At 40.9% G+C, this 18817-nt stretch overlaps 1 protein-coding gene across 15 annotated transcripts in view; it reads right to left on the bottom strand.

Moving 5' to 3' along the window:
* The window catches only part of VTI1A (vesicle transport through interaction with t-SNAREs 1A), a 374999-nt gene that overhangs the window by 134259 nt on the left and 221923 nt on the right, over positions 1–18817 (bottom strand). For 3 of the 15 annotated variants that reach the window (XM_028481265.2, XM_028481266.2, XM_055080973.1), the window contains one exon: positions 3222–3336. The exons of 11 other annotated variants lie outside the window; for them this stretch is intronic. In XM_028481265.2, coding sequence (XP_028337066.1) covers positions 3237–3336 — 100 coding nt within the window. In that variant the 3' untranslated portion in view covers positions 3222–3236. Of the gene's footprint in view, positions 1–3217; positions 3337–18817 lie in introns of those variants that run through there. One more of the 15 variants, XM_055080970.1, reaches the window with a different exon arrangement.

Below are 18817 nucleotides of genomic sequence, written 5' to 3'. Positions count from 1 at the left end.
AAATTCCAGAGTGCGTACTGACAGAGCGATGATGATTATTTTTCCTTCTTGGAGACTTAGCACAAATTAAGAAAACTAAGAAAATAGAATCTGACCAAGGAAATGACGGAGGAAGGTTGTGCAGAGGCTTTCTTAGTTTATGGTTAACAGTTTTATTTTTATTTTATTTTATTTTTTATCTTTTGGCCTCGCTGTGAGGCATGCAGAATCCGAGTTCCCTGACCAGGGATCGAACCCAAGCCCCCTGTAGTGGAAGCTCGGAGTCTTAACCACAGGACCACTGGGGAAGTCCCAGTAGTTTTATTTTTGACCAAAACAAATATACTGATGAGCAAATTCATTTCAACAATCCATGTTTCTTCATTATTATGGTGTTTTATTTTCAATAGTGTAAAACAGAGAATGCAAACCACTTGTTTTCTGTCAATACTGAACACACCCTGATATCTGAAGCTATTTCACTGAGGTTAGTCTCCAAATGCATGTAAATCAGGCTCAGGGAAAATGTCTGTACTACAGAAATGATAAAACATCCCTAAATCTCATGGGTTGGAGGAAAAGACTACGGAGGGCTGTGCTTTTGGGTCCTCAGAACCAGCTGCAATTGTTATTGAAAGCCCCCAGCCTCCAGTCAAATAAGCAATAAACATACCCCACCTTATAGAAAATAGAAGAAGATAAACAGCCCTTGTGGAGATACTGATCTTGAGATAATACTTCTGAATTTGAGATAATCTGAATTTCTCTAGATGTGCTCATTTGAATACACAGAATCGTTTTCCTTAACTTACACTTTTCTCGAGACATGAAATACTCAATAAACAGAACTCACTAGAGGCAAGTAGAAGGAAGAGGCTCTTTCTGTACAAATTCCTCCCTAGAGCACTTTGTACAATGTTAAGTAGAGTAATATAGTACTTAATGAATCTTGCATAACACTTTGTACTTCTAATCAAACTTTTCAGAAGGCAGCAAAAATGATCAGAAACATAATTTTAGCCTCTTCTGCTTTCTATTTGAGTGACCATCGTTAATCTCAGTGGACGGGTCATGTGTGCAGTGAAAGGGCTCCCAGAGGAGTAAGTTTTCCCAACTTCACAACCGTGGGCGTTTCACTCCAGGGCTGTGGGTAAGGTGACACGCTTGCCCAGTGGGCACACAATGCATCCTCAGTGTTCTTCCCTCTGCCTCAAGCTCTGTGCCTTTCCTGGAATAAGCCTGCCAAAGATTCTAAACAGTGTAGGGAGGAACTGTCCAGAATAAACTGGCGCCATATTTGCAAATGTGTGTTTAAAGTAAAGCTAGAGAAAGTTTGCAATGTCCCAAATCGAGCCTGGCAATTGCTCTTGAGGTTAGTACCACTTCCCTTTTTATGAACAAAACAACCTTAGCCATTGTGGGAAATAAGCAAAACCAATGCAAATAAACCAACAAGATAGTTTATCTTTTTCACCTTAAACATTTTAAAAGTATATTTTTTAAAGGCTTAAGAAAATTAGATGTTTTTAATATAAGTACTTACGCCCCTTTTCTTCTACTCAATATGTATATAACTAATGCTTACAGAATCAATCAACCCCCAAATTAGACATCTTGAACTTTTAAAAGGCTTTATGTAATTAAATGCTAATGCTTCAATCTGACATTATATCAGTAAATACCAAGGAGAAAAGTTCAAGGTAGGTACTACGCTAAGATAAATATTTCTCTAAGTCCCAGCTTTTCATTTCTGGAGACCAATGGAGAGACAAACCTCAAAAACATTTCATGTGGTACATTTCCTACGTAACTGAAATCAGTGGAACATTAATTTATAAGTTTTAGTCAACTGATCTACTTTGGAAGATTTGCTTTCTGAGATTAAGATTGATTATTTTTTAAAGATTGAATCATCAAATTTTGTTTAAAGGAGGTTAAAAGTAAAAGCTTGCTCAAAATAATGAGACTAATCCTGACATCTACAGGCATGCTTCCAGACATTAGAAAGTTTTTCTCTTAAATGTGTTTCCTTCCAGATCTTTACTAAAATGCAGGGGGTTAAGTCGGCAAGGTTTATTATAAACCAAAATGTGGTGGCTCACCTGTTCTTTTGTTTGCTCATTTGTTTGTTCGCTCGTTTGTTCATTCATTCACTCATTCATTCATTCATTCAAATACTTCCTGAGTGTCCATTCTGTCCAAGGAACTAGCGAGGCACAGGGGGTCTAAAGCAGAAAGTTTTAGTCCCTGCCGTCAAGGAGCATAAAGGCTTTCGGGTGTGACGGAATAAAGCAGACAAGTAGGGCACAGAACTAGTAGGGTGGGAGCTGGGGTGGGAGGGGATAGCCCACACTAAAATGGGTAAAGCACTTTAACTTTGGAATCAGGGATGCCTAGTTCCTCAGCGGGTCAGAGGCTGAAGAGCACACGTGATCCCAGGAGGACCCTGCACGAGTACAGAGCCTGCAGGCCACAAGGACCTCCTATGTCTCCAAGGGTGTTACTTAGGAAAGAGTAACATGGTCTTTGAATTCACTTTTTGTCCTTCCTCTGGGAAACTGAGATGATAATTTGATCACTGCTTTTTGCAATCACCATTTTCTACTTGGAAACTCCCTCTTAAAGTTCTTTAGATTTTCCTTGAGCCTTGTGTCAGGTAAATTTAAAACCATTTTACACCCCCATCCCTACCCCGTTCCACCTTTAACATTAGGGGAATGAAATGAAAATAGTCATTTAAAAAACTTTTAGGGCTTCCCTGGTGGCGCAGTGGTTGAGAATCCGCCTGCCGATGCAGGGGACACGGGTTCGTGCCCCGGTCCGGGAAGATCCCACGTGCCGCGGAGCGGCTGGGCCCGTGAGCCATGGGCGCTGAGCCTGCGCGTCCGGAGCCTGTGCTCCGCAAAGGGAGAGGCCACAACAGTGAGAGGCCCGCGTACAGCGCAAAAAAAAAAAAAAAAAAAAAAAAAAAAAAAAAAAAACCTTTTAGGAGGTAGAAAAACTGGCATCACTTCACTTCTACATGTTTTGGTGCTTCATTATGTTTTGAGACCATGTCTGAGTGCTTAAGTTCTCAGAGGTTGGAAATCAAAGTGAGAGAAAATAGCAAATATTTCTATTTGCTAATGGTATTTCACTTGTGATAGCAAGAGAGACATTCATTCATCAAACATTTATTGAATGCATATTATGCACCAGGCACCAGGCTTACTGACATGGTGCTACAAAGATGAAAGCCAGTCCTCCCCTCCAGGGACTCACGGTCTAGTGGGGAGATGGGCAGGGACCCCACAAGTACAGCACGGCGAGGGTTCCCACGGTACCGTGTGCAGACCGCTGGAGGGGCGGGAACTGATTCTAGGCAACACAGAGATGATTACTTTTAATTTAAAATATTTGTTAACACTCAACATTATATTAAAAATATTTAATTATGCATTTACTTTAACATGTGAAAAAATGCATAACTAACACATTCGAACCATGATTTTATGGATAATACTCTGTGGAATAAAGCTAAAGAATATACTTAAGTTTAAAACAAAAGTGTGCCAATTTAAAGAAAAATAGCAGTGGAGATGTTAGGCAGAGAGGACCAAAAAAAAAAAAAAAAAAAAAATTGTGATGTACTACTCTGATCACTGAAATTTGGGAAATAATGCAGTTCCATGTGGGTAAGTCAAAAACGATGCCATTTTACAAAGTGTGGAATCCTTATTGTATGTTCCCTGGACTAAGCTGCCATGAGGCAACTTATGTTCTAGGAGGGCACCGGTGAGGGAAGGGCACCAATGTGGCCTGGGGGATTCAGAGGGGTTTCCAGAAAGAGGAGGCTTAAAAGTGACAAGTTGTGCTGGAAAGCAGTACACTTATTAGGACCCTTCATTTGTAGAACTGCTGAATCTGAAGTTATGCATGGGACATTAGAAATCATGTTATGTTATCTGTAATTAACTTTAAAATACTTCCATAAATATAGTGTGACATATATGTGTGCATTGGTTTTAATCCATACCATAGGGCAGTGATTTTATGACTGAAGTGGCCTAACAGGAATACACTGTTTAGTTCACATCTAAAAGACTAATGAAATGCCATATTCCAGAAGCAGCTACTAAAGTGTGGCGGCTATCTTTATCTTATTAATTAGTTACTCTTAATTAGCATAAAAATAATTATTAATGAGGACATCAGAAATGGTATTGAAGCTATGCGGACAGGCTAGAAACACTGTCATCAGCACTCCCAGCCTGCGTGGGAAGGGTATCTGCACCTAGTGACCCCAATTGCCTATTTCCCCTGGATTGGAGCCCTCGACTCAGGATTCTGACTCAGTGTCTATCTACTTAAAGGAGGAGTCTGTCACCTGACTTTGACTAGAAGGTTAGCCAACTCCTCTTTCTAGAATATTCTCACATCAAACTTGAGGGAACTTTTCCTGCAAGTTGCTGTCAATGCACTCTCCTATCAGGACAGAGGACAGGAGCTTCGTGGGCCCACAGGACAGGTGGAAGGCTGTTTCTGTGCCTGCTTGCACATGTTTCTAGGTGTGGTAGAGTTCCATCTGAAACTTGCCTTCAACATATTACTTGGGAAGCAGGTATAGACCTCCACCACCTCCAAGGCATCTGTCTCCAACTGCAGCCGCGATCTACGCAGAAGAAACTGGTAATTCTGAAAGGCCAAATTTGCTGGGCAGATCATAGCTAAACTAGCTCTCACAGAGAGGTTAAGTGATTTGCCCAAGATCACACAGCTAGTTGGTGGCAGAACTGAGTTTAGAATGTAGTGCTTCTTTTTGCCATCTTCCCAGGCAACCAATGATTCTTGACCAGGTTTACTCATCCCGATTATCTGCAGAACTTTTTAACAATGCACAAGCTCAGGTCCAGCTTAGGAGACTGTGATTCTGGAGGAGAGCTGTGATAGGGACCCAGGTATCTGTGTTTTTCAAAATTTTGCACAGGTGCCTCTGATATACACACATATAATTGAGAATCACTGGACTAGACCATGATACTAATAAGTACCATCTACTGTACATTTTCTCTGGGCCTGGCCCTGTGCTAGGTGCTTGACATGCTCTGTATTATTTCATTTTTACTATAAACCATTGAATAAGGTATCCGCAGCATTTTACAGGTGAAGAAACTCATTCTGAGAGAAGTTAAGTAACCTGTCCAAAGTGACAGCCTATAACTAGCAAGACTGAGATTCCAACCCAGTTTTGCCTTTCTCTATAAATCTGCTCTTAGTCACGACCCCCTGCTACATACCATGGGACAGGATGCTGCTCAGAATTTCTAAGGCAGGGGTCACGAACTACAGGTGAGAGGTGGACAATGTAAATAATCAAAATGGGTCAAACAGTAACTGGAGTGAGCTGGAGACCACGTGCCCCTCTGAAAGGTTTTGAGTTTCAACTGCTGGCAGCTATTTTGAATGTTTTAAGAGTAACTCTGCAGAGCAACTGGAACTCTCATATATTGCTAGGGGAATGCAAAATGGTTTAGCCACTTTGGAACCAGTTTGGCAGGTCCTTATAAAATTAAACATATACAAACCATATGAGCCAGCAATCTTTTTTTTGTTTGTTTGTTTTGTTTTTGCGGTACGCGGGCCTCTCACTGTTGTGGCCTCTCCCGTTGGGGAGCACAGGCTCTGGACGCGCAGGCTCAGCGGCCGTGGCTCACGGGCCCAGCCGCTCCGCGGCATGTGGGATCTTCCCGGACCGGGGCACGAACCTGTGTCCCGAACCTGTGTCCCCTGCATCGGCAGGCGGGCTCTCAACAACTGCGCCACCAGGGAAGCCCTGAGCCAGCAATCTTACCCCTAGATACTTACTCAAGAGAAATGAAAACCTACGAAAAGATGTGTGCACAAATGTTCACAGCACCATTACCTGTAATAGCTCCAAACTGGAAGCAACCTACATGTTCATAAAACTGGTGAATGATAAATAAATTGTAGCATATCTTACTATGAAATATTACTCAGCAATTAAAAGGAATGAAATACTAATACACACAACCACATGGATAAATTTCAAAATCTCTATGTTCAGTGAAAGAAGTCCTACACAAAAGACCATGTGCTGTATAATTGCATTTACATGAAATTGTAGAAAAGACAAAACTAATAGCAGAAAGCAGATCAGTGTCTGCCTGGGACAGGGATGGAGGAGGGGAATGAGTGCAAAGGGACTGGAGGAAACTTTTTAGAGAGAGAACTGGTCTCTGTCCTGATGTGTTGTGGTGGTTACGTCATTGCATCCCATGACCAAAATTCATCAAATCTACATTTAAAATGTGTGAATTTTATTATATGTAAATAATACCTCAATTTTAAAAACAAACTAAAACTGTGCAGACTGGAAAAAAAAAAAAAAAGTACTGCAAGCCGCTTACGGCCCACAGAGTTCCAGTTTCAACCTCTGGTCTCAGAAGAGAGGTTCCATTTTAGCTGCCCCAGAGGAAATACAAAAGATGACAAGTCATCCATCATCCTGGGCTCGGGAAAAATGGGGAAGTTTGTGTTCATCCCCCTTCTCCCATCGTTCTCCTCCTTCCTCAGGTGCAAAATGCTCTCATGCTGCCCCCTGTCTGTTCAGCGCCTCCTGCCATGGCACCCAGATCATGCCTCGTTCTTCTGAAGCGCCTCCAACACCACCCTTGCGGTCAGCCCTCCTCTCAGCCTCCTGTATTCTAGGCCATCCCTCAGAGCTCTGTGCGAGGCGGGGAAAAACTTCACCTGGTTAACACATCACCAAGCAGGTGCCATGATTGATGCTGATTAAATTATCAAGTACTGCCATTTGACAAAGACAATGCGTGAAGCCTTAATCCAAGTTCAATTATTGCCTTTCAGTCTATTAGGGAACACTTGGGGGGAAATGCGGCTATTTCTGGAGCCCACCACATTGATCTCCTCCACAGGGTGACCTGCCTGCTTTGTTATACATACACTTTGTCATCAATATTATCATAAAACACCTTAAAATTGATACATGCAAGGGATCTGTGTGGATAGCATAGAACGATACACATACATCTCAGCACCCAAATATCAAAACTCAGTGCTCTTAACCATTAGGTGGTGGAAGCCTGAGACACATGAGAGTCAGTCCTTCAATTTTCTAGAAAGCTAATGAATGCCAACCACATGCTGCTTGGCTTTCCTGAACCTCTATCAACGCCATAATAACTTGGTTAAAAAAGAAAAGACTAAATACAATATCAAATCCACCATGTATAGTAGTGCAAGCTATCATGTTAAGTTAAAAAGGAAAAGGCAGAACTTGAAATCGTACTAAAGCCACATAAATAAAAATTCAACATTTAAAGACAGAAAAAAATGAGGAAAAGATCACTGTAGGTGTGTTATGAGTAATTTCTTTTCTTTTAAAAAATGTTCCCTTTTGCTCTGACAACAAACACTATTTGTGTAATAAATATGAGTCAGAAATCAAGCGGACTGGATCACCAGGCAGGAGGTGGTGCTTACCTGTCACCCACCCACCAGTTACCATCTGTGTTGACTGCTCACACTTCCTTCTCCTTACAGATTTGAAAGCCCATGGGGTTTGGCAGTACCCTGCCAGGTACCTGAAATTATTTCATCAATGCCTTAGTCAGGCTGCTGAGGACGGCTACTCCTTCCAAAGCTGTCCGCTAAGCATTTGTATTTGCAAATGGAAATAAAGCCAGAGAACTTTAGCAGGCGTGCACCTAGGAAGAACCCCAGTGCTGAGAGCGAACTTTCATTCAAGAAACTTTTAGAAAGTGACATCTTGACAAGACATGGTTAATACATTTCTTTTCCCCAAAGCAAAACTGGGTTAAAAATTTCAGGTCCTATGAAAGCAAAATTGTTGAAAAAAAAAAAAAAGGAGGTAGTAGTAGGCTAGGCCCACGTCAGTTTCAGTCAATGTTGCGGAGTTTGATTCCAGGCCACCCAGGCTCTCTGACTGGTGGCCTCCTAAAATCCTCCAGGATCTAACTCTCCTCCTCCCCCAAACCAACCTATTCTCAGATTATGTCACATGCAGCAGAGCTGAGACAACAGGTTATAGAGAGTCCGCACAGCATCTGAAGAGACAGCAAAGTCTAATGATTAAGACGACAAACTCTAAAGGAAACATTCTGGGCAATGGCTCAGAATGATACTTTTGATGGCATGGTGCCCCGAAAGAAAAATCCCACCTTTTGGTGGAGGTCTATTCTGCCTACACACATAGCCACCTGTACTTGTAACACCTTTCAGGATCCTTAGAAAAACACCGTGAAACCAGTGATGTTCAAGAGGAAATAAGAACTTGCAAAAAGAAACATAGCAATGGGCTACCTGAAAACAATGAAAGAACTTGGTCCTTTAATAAGGTTCATTCTGCCCAGAGTACATAGTAGGTGCTCAATAAAAGAATAATAATGACAAGAAAAAGTGGACCCTAGATTTTCAGGCCTCTATCACTCAGTCAAGCTTTTGTCTCTCCAGTGGGGGGTAAAGCTGGGAGGGAGATGACAGTTGTGCATAACTGCAAGCGTGCTGTGAGCTGACCCAATCTACTGTTAGAATGGGAGCCTCAGAAAACGAAAGGCAAAAATCGCAGATCTGACAACAAAGAGCTGATCTGAATTATCTGCTATGCCTGCCTTGAAAGATGCTACTTCCCTCTTGTTTGTGCGGCTTTCTTGGTCTGAAATCTCTTAACTTTGCCTGGGTAAATCTCACCCCTCTTTCAAGGGCCACTACAAATGCTGTGTCATCCATGAAACTCATCCTGATTCCTCCAAGCTGGCAATAGTCTCCACTCCAAACTGTGCATGAGGTTTCTGATCACCATCCATCTTGAGGTAGTGCTTCTGCAAGAACAGTCATTGGCAAGAGTCATCCTCCATCCTTATATACCCAGCAAAGTTCCTTGCACATATTTGTGGAGTGAATTACCATTTTCCTAATAAATGCTTCCAGGATAGGAGCATTAATAGGGGAAGCTGGTTCCTGTTGGTAAGTCATTGTTATTGTTGGAGAGTAGACTTTTTCCCAGGAGGGACAGAGAAGGGAAATGGGGAGTATGGAAATGTTGTAAGGATGCCTGGCCTACAGCAGATGGGCTTGTATGAGGCTGTCATGATATGAAGCACAGGCAGACATGCCTCGTTTTCCAGATGTATCAGTAGACTCCATCAATGAATACAGATGCCACGGCTGACCCTGCCAGGCAGTATTTGGAATGACCCCCTAAATCCAGCCTCACTATGTTACTTAGAGGGACACTTAAACCTCAAAGAAGATTCAGCTAAAGAAACTGGCACATGGGATTTCATTTTCCCTAAGGCTTCCATGCCTTGTGTCAGTAAGTAATCAATAATTAAACAGTAACAGTTAAAACAAGACCACCCAGGCATACAGGCTCAAGGGCTGAGCTATAGAAATGGTTTATATGGTCCCCTTATGTAGGGCAATTTTAAAGATCACCCACAGTTTCTGGTTTAAAATGGTGCCTGCTTGATGGCTCCTGATGCTGCATCTATCAAAGTGACCATTAAATTGGAAAGAAAAAATAAAAGATGACGATAATTTACGACACCAAAACTGACATCACAAATTGCCAGAACCTGGAAGGATTTTCTACGGCTACAAAAAATGAATTGGGCTGGAAAATGTAAAGCAGCAGTCCACCTCTCACAAAGTCTGCTACTAGGTAAAAGATGTGAGTTCTGTTACAACTAGAAACCAAGTATGGGAACATATGTATAGGTATAACTGATTCACTTTGTTGTAAAGCAGAAACTAACACACCATTGTAAAACAGTTATACTCCAATAAAGATGTTAAAAAAAAAAAAAAAGAAACCAAGTATCTGTCTCTCTTATGAGTGGATGCTGCCACTTAGGAGGCATGTGGACTGCTGTAGTCATTCCTCTTTTTCCACACTCCTCATCTTACTTCTTTTCTAGAGCCAGTAAGAAATGACAGTTCTCAGGAAAACAATAAATCAATACTGGGTAGTGACAGGCAAGGAAGGTACGGTGAATCCCAGGAAGTGTGGTCTTCATAAGTAAAGTGTGTTTGCATGCAGTGGTGGAGGGTAAACATGTGAAGGAGATGACAGCTGTAAACACAAGGGTTGGACATTTTTCATGCCAGAGTCAAGGAGTGGGGGAAGGAAGAAGCCCCATTTCCTTCCCATGAAGACAGTCTGGAGACAGAGGGCTATCTCTCGACAGAGTTGATCATATAAAGTTGCCATCCATTTGCAGATCCAAGAAGAGGTTTTAAAAACTAGCCAAACCAAATAAAAATGCAAAACAACATGAAGACAGTGGCAAAAAAGATCCTATAGAACAAAGAAAAGGAAGTGACATCCTAAAGATTCAGAGGAAGAACACAATTCTGAAAATTATTTGATAAAGAAACCTATATATGTTTTTGAAGACTGTTTGGCATCTTCAATAAAAACAGTAAGAGAGTATAGCCTTTATAAAGTGAAGGGCAGAAAACTGTAAAGTAAAACCTGTGATATTGAAAAAAGATAAAAGGGTAAAAGATGAAGTGATGGGTGAGATAAAGAAGAGATTTCATAGAATCAGCAGTGGAATTAATATTTACAGAGAAAAATACCGGAATGAAACATGCTACCATTTACCAGTGTGATTTTGGTGCTACCTTTCATCAGTGTGATTATGGATTACTTTCTTCCTGTTTCTTGATACTTGTTTCCCTTCTTTCTTTCTTCTTCTTCTTCTTTTTTTTTTTTTTTTTTACAAAATAAGAGGGTTGTTAAAAGTTTCATTAGAAAAATTTTTAACTAGGAAACATATAATCATGAAGATGTGGGAATTTAGAAATACATTTAAGGTACAATATTAAGTGAGAAGAGCAATATAACATTATACATGGATCATGACGGAGAGACTAGAGGGAAATACTTGTATCAACAGAGTAGCTTGTTTCAAGGAAGAGGGATTAAAAACAACTTTTTTCTTTTAAAATTTTTCTTTAATATTTCTATTTTCTGTTTTATAGCAAAAGTTGATTTAAAAAGAATGACCCCCAAATAAAATGTTAGTCATATCCTCAATGTGGTGGCATTACAGAAAAAAAAAAAATCTTTTGATGCAAGCAAGTGCTTTCAATGCACAGTTTCCCAAAGACTATTCAGGTTCATGTTCATGTTCCAAGCAATTACTATTACTACAATTTAGGCTAAGTCCCTGGAGGGCAGGGCCTTTTTCTGTCTTCTACTCGATGCCCAGCACTTAGCCTAGTGTTTAGAAAATTGCAAGTGCTCATGAAATATATGATGAACAAGCGAATAACAGAAGGAAAGACTACTCCATCTTATACAGGTACAGCCATGGGGAAAAAGATTATTTGCATTCATTCAGTTTTTATGGCATCTCCAATGTTAAAAACTGCAAGGGTGCTTTGCTTCCAGAATTCTCATCATTCATCATAGATTACATGCTCCATGGAAATCCGGTCAGAGCCAAAACCTGGTGCCATATTTTTATTTCTCTTTTTCCATTTCAAAAGAAAAAGCTGCAGTTAATTCTAATTTTCCTGCGGGCAGCGGGAAAGGGGACTTTTTATGTGTGTGAAAGAATGGCACACCCCCAGCCACCTGAGGACAGGTCCTCCCAGGAACACCTGTTTGCTCCAACTGAAGCTTGTCCAAATTGAGTCCTGGGGATCAGGAGCTTGCTCTTCAAATGGCCCACCGTTCTACAATATTTATTCCCCACCTGTCTGATGGCCATGATAGCTTGGGAATGCTCCAGCCACGGAAAGCTGTTTCTTGGCCCTGACATGGCAGAGCTAACAGCAGCTAATGTTCACCTAGAATCTGGTCTGAATCCAGTTGCCCCAGAGTTAAAAAAAAACGCCTCTTCTTTTCCTTTTCAGTCTACCAGCCTCAGCAAAAATTCGTAAGGAGGGGGAGGTAAATAATTTTTCATCCTCAGACCAATATGTTGCAAAAGTAAGTTATACCTTTCACTCCGCCTCTTAAATCTGATTTTTGGGTTTTCTACTCCTAGTCATATTAAATAGTTGCCCAATACTAAAAATGAGGATTGGTAAATTAATTTCTTCAACATGAGAATTATCAAAATCCAGGAGGTAAAAATGCAATAAAAATGATCTTAAACACATAATTTAACATGCAATTCAGGGAAGGAAAAAGATGCCCACATTAAACTCCAATTGTAATAGTGAAATAATGTTTTATTTAAAAAATTCTAGCCGTAAGAAAACTGTACATTTGAAAAGCTTACATAAAGCCTTATAAAATAGGAGATCTTTTATCTCCTCTAGATCCATGAGCCAGAAAATACTTTATCTATGCAATTTCAAGGCACATAAAAACCCCAGTGAATAAATAAAATGTTCTTGTTTTCTTTATACAGAAGCTTTAAAAATTATCCATATAAATAGCTTGGCCTTGAACAGACAGATTAAAAGACCTAAAGGCTATGGCTTCAGATCACATATACAGAACAGAAAATGAGTGCTTTTCTTTATTGGCTGGGCAAGTTTGCTACTAACTAAACCTCTATAAACGCATTTGATGAGAAAGATTTAAGTGGAATATACGAAAAAATTCAGTGTTTTAAAGTGATACACTTATCAACTAATTAACGTGCCACAATACAATAGTTTATGTACCCTGCCAACATTCTTTGCGTCTATTCACCAATCACACGTATAGAAGGTATAGTTAATATGCAGTATAATTTCAAAGACTATAAAATTTTATAAATACACAATTTTAGTCAAGGGTATGAAAGTTCTCAGTATCTTTCTAAAATTGGGGTAAATAAAATGTGTGAAAAGGTTTTTCATATTTGTTTATAATTAGAACTACTGAGGTGACTTCAAGCCTTTCTTACTTATTTGGAGAAAATCTTAAACTCCACTGCAATTAAAAAAAAATTTTCAAGACGACTTTGGATCATATTTACTTTATAAGCAGATGCAGTTACAAGTTGTTAACTTCCTATATACTCTCAACACAGTTGTGGCCAAATAGATGTTTCTAACACATCCTCCTGCCCCCAATTCAAATTCTGCTGCTGGAAGTTATTACCTTGAGGCTGCCATAAAAAGGGAAGCGGCGTTACCCCACGTGTGGCTTAAGAATCAGGCAGTAACTTTTAGGCCAGGTACCTGCCATCTCCTCTATAAAGTCTTAGCTGACCGTGGGCCCCAGGGATTTCTTCTTCTTGTCCCCGCTTACCATTTTATCTCTCACTGACCATACAGCACAAGTTACTATGTATTGTTGTTTCTTGAAAATATTAAGGTACCTAGGAGTAGAGTTCTGAGTTTATTGAATCTCTGATGACTAACGGATTCCCTTTGACACAGTAAACATTAAATATTTGCTGTTGAAGTAGATGCTGCTGAGGATATTGCTGTTAAGAGGCTGCTAAAAACATGGTTTCTGAGGCTAATACCAGGGTATTGGTCCAACTTTGCTCCATCTTGGTGGAATGACGTTGGGCAAGACTCAACTTTTGTAGGTCTCAATTATCCATAACATAAGGATAATAATGACGATACCAAATCACAGACTTCTTATGAAGGTTACATGAAATGAAATAATATATGTGAATGTGCCTTACAAACTATAAGGCCCTATATATATTTTACTTGTTCTGACTGTCTTTAAGGACTTAATTTTGAGAAATGATCTGATTTCCCAAAGAAAGCATCCCTGAAAAGTTTCTTGTTAAACTTTGTAGAAAATTCAAAATAAGTGTTTCTTGTAGACCAATACATTTCAAATAAGCCAGAATATCAAAGTAATTAAGTGGTTTTTAGTTAAGACATTGTACACAGTTTTGTGACAATATCTCGTTTCTCAACTTTTTTGGAGTTGGTTGTGGACTATTTAGAAAATTTTATGGAAAATTCTCAGAATGATGCATATACACACATACACAAATATTTTCAGGAAACTCCAGTTGTTCAGAGACTCTGTGAAACCCACCCCAGGATAGGGACCACTGCCTTATGCCCTGAGACAGAGAGCATGGTTTTATGAAAGTACTTGGGGACCTGATTCAGACACCTTTGACTGATTTGAGAATTAAAAAGCTGACAGGTTTTTTTTTTTTCATCATGAAATAATTAAGATATCAGAAGATGGAAAGTAGAGTGGCTTTTTCCTATATAAACTATAATTGTATAAGAAACTATGCTATTCTTTCATAATTCTAAGCCTCTTCAATGCTCTTTTAAAATTTTTCATAAAATTTACCATTGTTGCATTTTTCCTATTGATATTCATACTTCAGTTCCAAAGTTCTTCACATAATTTTAAAAACGAAGCCACTAACTTTTAAAATAGGATATTGAGGTTAAAAAAAGAAAACGCCTCCTGTCATTTTAGCTACTACCCGGTCAAAAAATGTTAGAGATAATTAAAAAAAAAGAAAAGAAAACAACCTCAATTAATACTAGTAAGGTGGCCAACTTTTGCAGTTTAAGAAATATTTTAATTACATTTCTGGATATTGAATATCTTTCTTTATAAACAGTGTTTTCTTTCTTTTTTGTTTCCATGAATGCAAAGAATTCTTTCTTAATACCTAGATGACAAAAATCTCAAGATGTACACAGTTGTTTCTTATTATGGCTTCCCTGGAAAACATTTCTGGGAAAGCACAATTCTCAGCCACTTACTTTGTTTACAACAGACAAAACTGCTTGTGTGGTATAAATAGGAGTCTGTCCTTAAATGCTGCTGAAAAATAAAATACAGCCATGAAAGGGGAGCTATTTCCTGCCCCCAAGGTGGCTTAAAAAAAAAAAAATCTTAGCTACTTTAGGAACAGCACCAAAGCATAAATAATAATTACCAATTGCCACACAATAAAAGACTAATTTTACAAAAAAAAAAAAAGAGAAAGAAAGAAAGAAAAGAGTGGCTACATATTCCAGAGATGCCCTCAGAATTGTCAGCATTAGAAGGTTTTCTTATCCTGCAAGATTATGAAACCCCTTTTTGTCCTCCTGCATTTGCGATGTATATCTATAACTCGTTCTTGTTTGTGCAGATAAGCCTCGCCTTGTCTCCCTAACTGCACTTTCAAAAGAAGATTCACAGTTGTTTGACTTTTGATCTAGGGAGCAGCTAGCTCGACCACCTGCACTGTGCACGAGCTGTTACTGAGCTCGCTTTGTGCCATCTTATGACACAGTGAGCCTTTTAAAATTGATGTGTGAATACACTAATTTACAATGTGAGCGTTCAAACAAAAAAAATATGGCGGCGGCCGCGGTGGCAGTGGCGGCAGCAGCGGCGGCAGCAGTGGAAGGGGGAGCCTGGTGAAGCGGGAAGCCCGGACACTTGCTTTATAAAGTTCAGACACCGTTCACTGCCTCTGGTATTAAATGAAACAGATGGCCAAAGGCCTCCCTCAGCTTACCATGGAGCAGACAGTGGTGTAACGGTGTGCGGGCATGGAACTGTAAAATGTTGTTTGGTGATGGTATATGTTAATGAATAGCCCTTTACAAGGGGGGGTCGAGGGCTCCATTACTTGCTTATAAGGAAGGCCTAGGGCTCCCTGCTTCCAGTTAAGAGCTCAAGGCTGCATTCAAAGGAAGTGCTGACAGTGAAGGTGACGTGCACCCTTCATATTCTACATTGCGTTAAAGGATGGCATGTTTCCTGGGGAAAAAAGGGAAAATCATGAAAGAAAGGTAATTCGTGAATTAGCTCAAACTGTGGCTCACAACCAAGGAAAATATAAGATGTTTTTCCATCGTGATTAAATAATGGACAAAAATATTCTGTTATGGTTGTTACTTATTTTATCTTTGAAAGAACATGTTTACATTGCAGCCAAGGGGTTTCAACTAAATTACATCCAAGAACCTGGACAGCAACTTTGAAACTATTCTTAGCCATTCTTCCAAAGACCATTCACTGACCAGGCCCAGGCCGGGGAAGCGTGGCCCCGTGCTAAACGCAGTGAGGCTCCTGACTGCCAGCGGCTTACATTCCAGACCCGAGGACCCTTAAGACAACTGGTCACACGGAAACTCCTCATCCCCCTCCAGGCAGGGATCTGACACGAGAACTGTCACCCCCTCACAGTAACCAGTCTATCAAGGCCTGTCTCAGCAGCATGAAAGGCTATGCTTGACCTCAACTAAAGGTTACTTTCATTTAATCTAACACTGTGGGCCCTCTGATTGTGTTTCCTGCTTTGCTTTCAGGTAGGACATTTTCCACCTGTCTGGATATCTGCACAGGCATTTGTTGACAGTCCCTGCTTTGGGGGGAGTAAAGTGATTCCTGGCTTTGTTTTCTCTTTTACTTGGATATCCTCCCCTATTTATTTCAGCTGGTTGCACAATATTGTGGGGAACCATATAAAGTCCCTTGGGGGATGAGGGAGGGGATAAAAAAGATCTAGAAGAAAATGAAGACTTGGTCATTAATAACTAACTACAATGTACACAATGCAAAGGAAAGATGTTAAGAGTCTTGTGAGAAATACAAACTGCCCTGAAGGATCAGAGCAAAGACAGTTTGTTTCTGGCTGGGAGACTGATGAAGGCTTGATGAAGAGAGGGGTAGTTCACCTGAGAGCCAGAGTAGAGATAAAAGTTCACCCGAAACATTCTGAAGATAACACCTGTTGTTTTTGCCCACCCAGGATTTATTCCCCTTTTTAGTAAAAGCCCTGGCTTTTTCTGAGGTAACTGCTCTCAGTCCGTGTGTCCATCCGCTGCATGAGGTTCCAGGTCTAAAACATCAGATCACAGATTAATGGGGACCGATCCAAAATAGTGGGACGTAGTAAGGGTTTGTTCATTGTTTTCAAGAACCATCCAGAATGGTTGTCTGACTCTCTGTGAGGCTACTAATTCTCCATAGAAGAAGGGTAACAGTCCAGCACGGTAGGAAAAACAGTATCTGGAGGCAGACCGCTTCTACAGAGCTGGATAATATTTAACAGAAGTTCCTTATTTCTTAAAATGGGAGTAATGGTATCTGTCTTACAGAGATGTCATGAAGATGAAACAAGATAATGTATACCAAGTGTCTAGAACAGTGACTGCTACCTAGGAGTTATTGGTGAGTGCATACGTAGCAGTGGTTTTTGTTATTAAAAGATAGAGTGTGGTGTAGAATAACGGCTCCTAAAATTCTGAATTTCCCAGACCAGTAAACTGTGGGGAGAGGGGGGAAGGTGGGAAAACTGATTGCTAATGTTTAGTCCTTCCAAGGATTTCCTTTTCCGTTTGTTGTAACAATCAACTGTTTTAAGGAAATTGTTGACTACCACAATTATTTTACAGAAGAAATGGAATCATGACAAAGAGAGCAGATAACAGTAACAATTTGCATAATGAAAACTCACTAGTTTGTTTTAACTATTCTCATTTCACTACTAGTTAGTGAAAACTGACTCTGAGAACCTTTGGTGTAGTGCATTCAAAAGAGACAGCTAGGGCTTCCCTGGTGGTGCAGTGGTTGGGAATCTGCCTGCCAATGCAGGGGATATGGGTTCGAGCCCTGGTCCAGGAAGATCCCACATGCTGCGGAGCAACTAAGCCCAGGCGCCACAACTGCTGAGCCGGCGCTCTAGAGCCCGTGAGCCACAACTACTGAGACTGTGTGCTACAAATGCTGAAGCCCATGTGCCTGGAGCCCATGGTCCGCAACAAGAGAAGCCACCACAGTGAGAGGTCTGCGCACTGCAACGAAGAGTAGCCCCCGCTCATCACAACTAGAGAAAGCCCGTGCACAGCAATGAAGACCCAATGCAGACAAAAATAAATAAATAAAATAAATTAAAGAAGATTGGTTCAAGATGGCGGAGTACAAGGACGTGCTCTCACTCCCTCTTGCGAGAGCACTGGAATCACAACTAACTGCTGAGCAATCATTGACAGGAAGACACTGGAACTCACCAAAAAAGATACCCCACATCCAAAGACAAAGGAGAAGCCACAATGAGATGGCAAGAGGGGTGCAATCACAATAAAATCAAATCCCATAACTGCTGGGTGGGTGACTCGCAAACTGGAGAACACTTATACCACAGAAGTCCACCCACTGGAGTGAAGGTTCTGAGCCCCACGTCAGGCTTCCCAAACTGTGGGTCTGGCAACGGGAGGAGGAATTCCTAGAGAATCAGACTTTGAAGGCTAGCGGGATTTGACTGCAGGACTTCAACAGGACTGGGGGAAACAGAGACTCCACTCTTGGAGGGCACACACAAAGTAGTATGCACACTGGGACCCAGGGGAAGGAGCACTGACCCCATAGACACTGAACCAGACCAACCCGCTAGTGTTGGAGGGTCTCCTGCAGAGGCAGGGGGTGGCTCTGTCTCACAGTGAGGACAAGGACACTGGCAGCAGAAGTTCTGGGAAGTACGCCTTGGCGTGCGCCCTCCCAGAGTCCACCATTAGCCACACCAAAGAGCCCGGGTAGGCTCTAGTGTTGGGTTGCCTCAGGCCAAACAACCAACAGGGAGGGGACCCAGCCCCACCCATCAGTAGACAAGTGGATTAAAGTTTTACTGAGCTCTGCCCACCAGAACAACAGCCAGCTATACCCACCACCAGTCCGTCCCATCAGGAAACTTCTACAAGTCTCTTTGATAGCCTTATCCACCAGAGGGCAGACAGCAGAAGCAAGAAGAACTACAATCCTGCAGCCTGTGGAACAAAAACCACATTCACAGAAAGACAGACAAGATGAAAAGGCAGAGGGCTAAGTACCAGATGAAGGAACAAGATAAAACCCCAGGAAAAACAACGAAATGAAGTGGAGATAGGCAACCTTCCAGAAAAAGAATTCAGAATA

Source organism: Physeter macrocephalus, chromosome 20, assembly GCF_002837175.3.
Source record: "Physeter macrocephalus isolate SW-GA chromosome 20, ASM283717v5, whole genome shotgun sequence".
Classification (NCBI taxonomy): domain Eukaryota; kingdom Metazoa; phylum Chordata; class Mammalia; order Artiodactyla; family Physeteridae; genus Physeter; species Physeter macrocephalus.
Note: the sequence above shows the minus strand (reverse complement) of the source record. Positions and strands in the feature narration are given on the sequence as shown.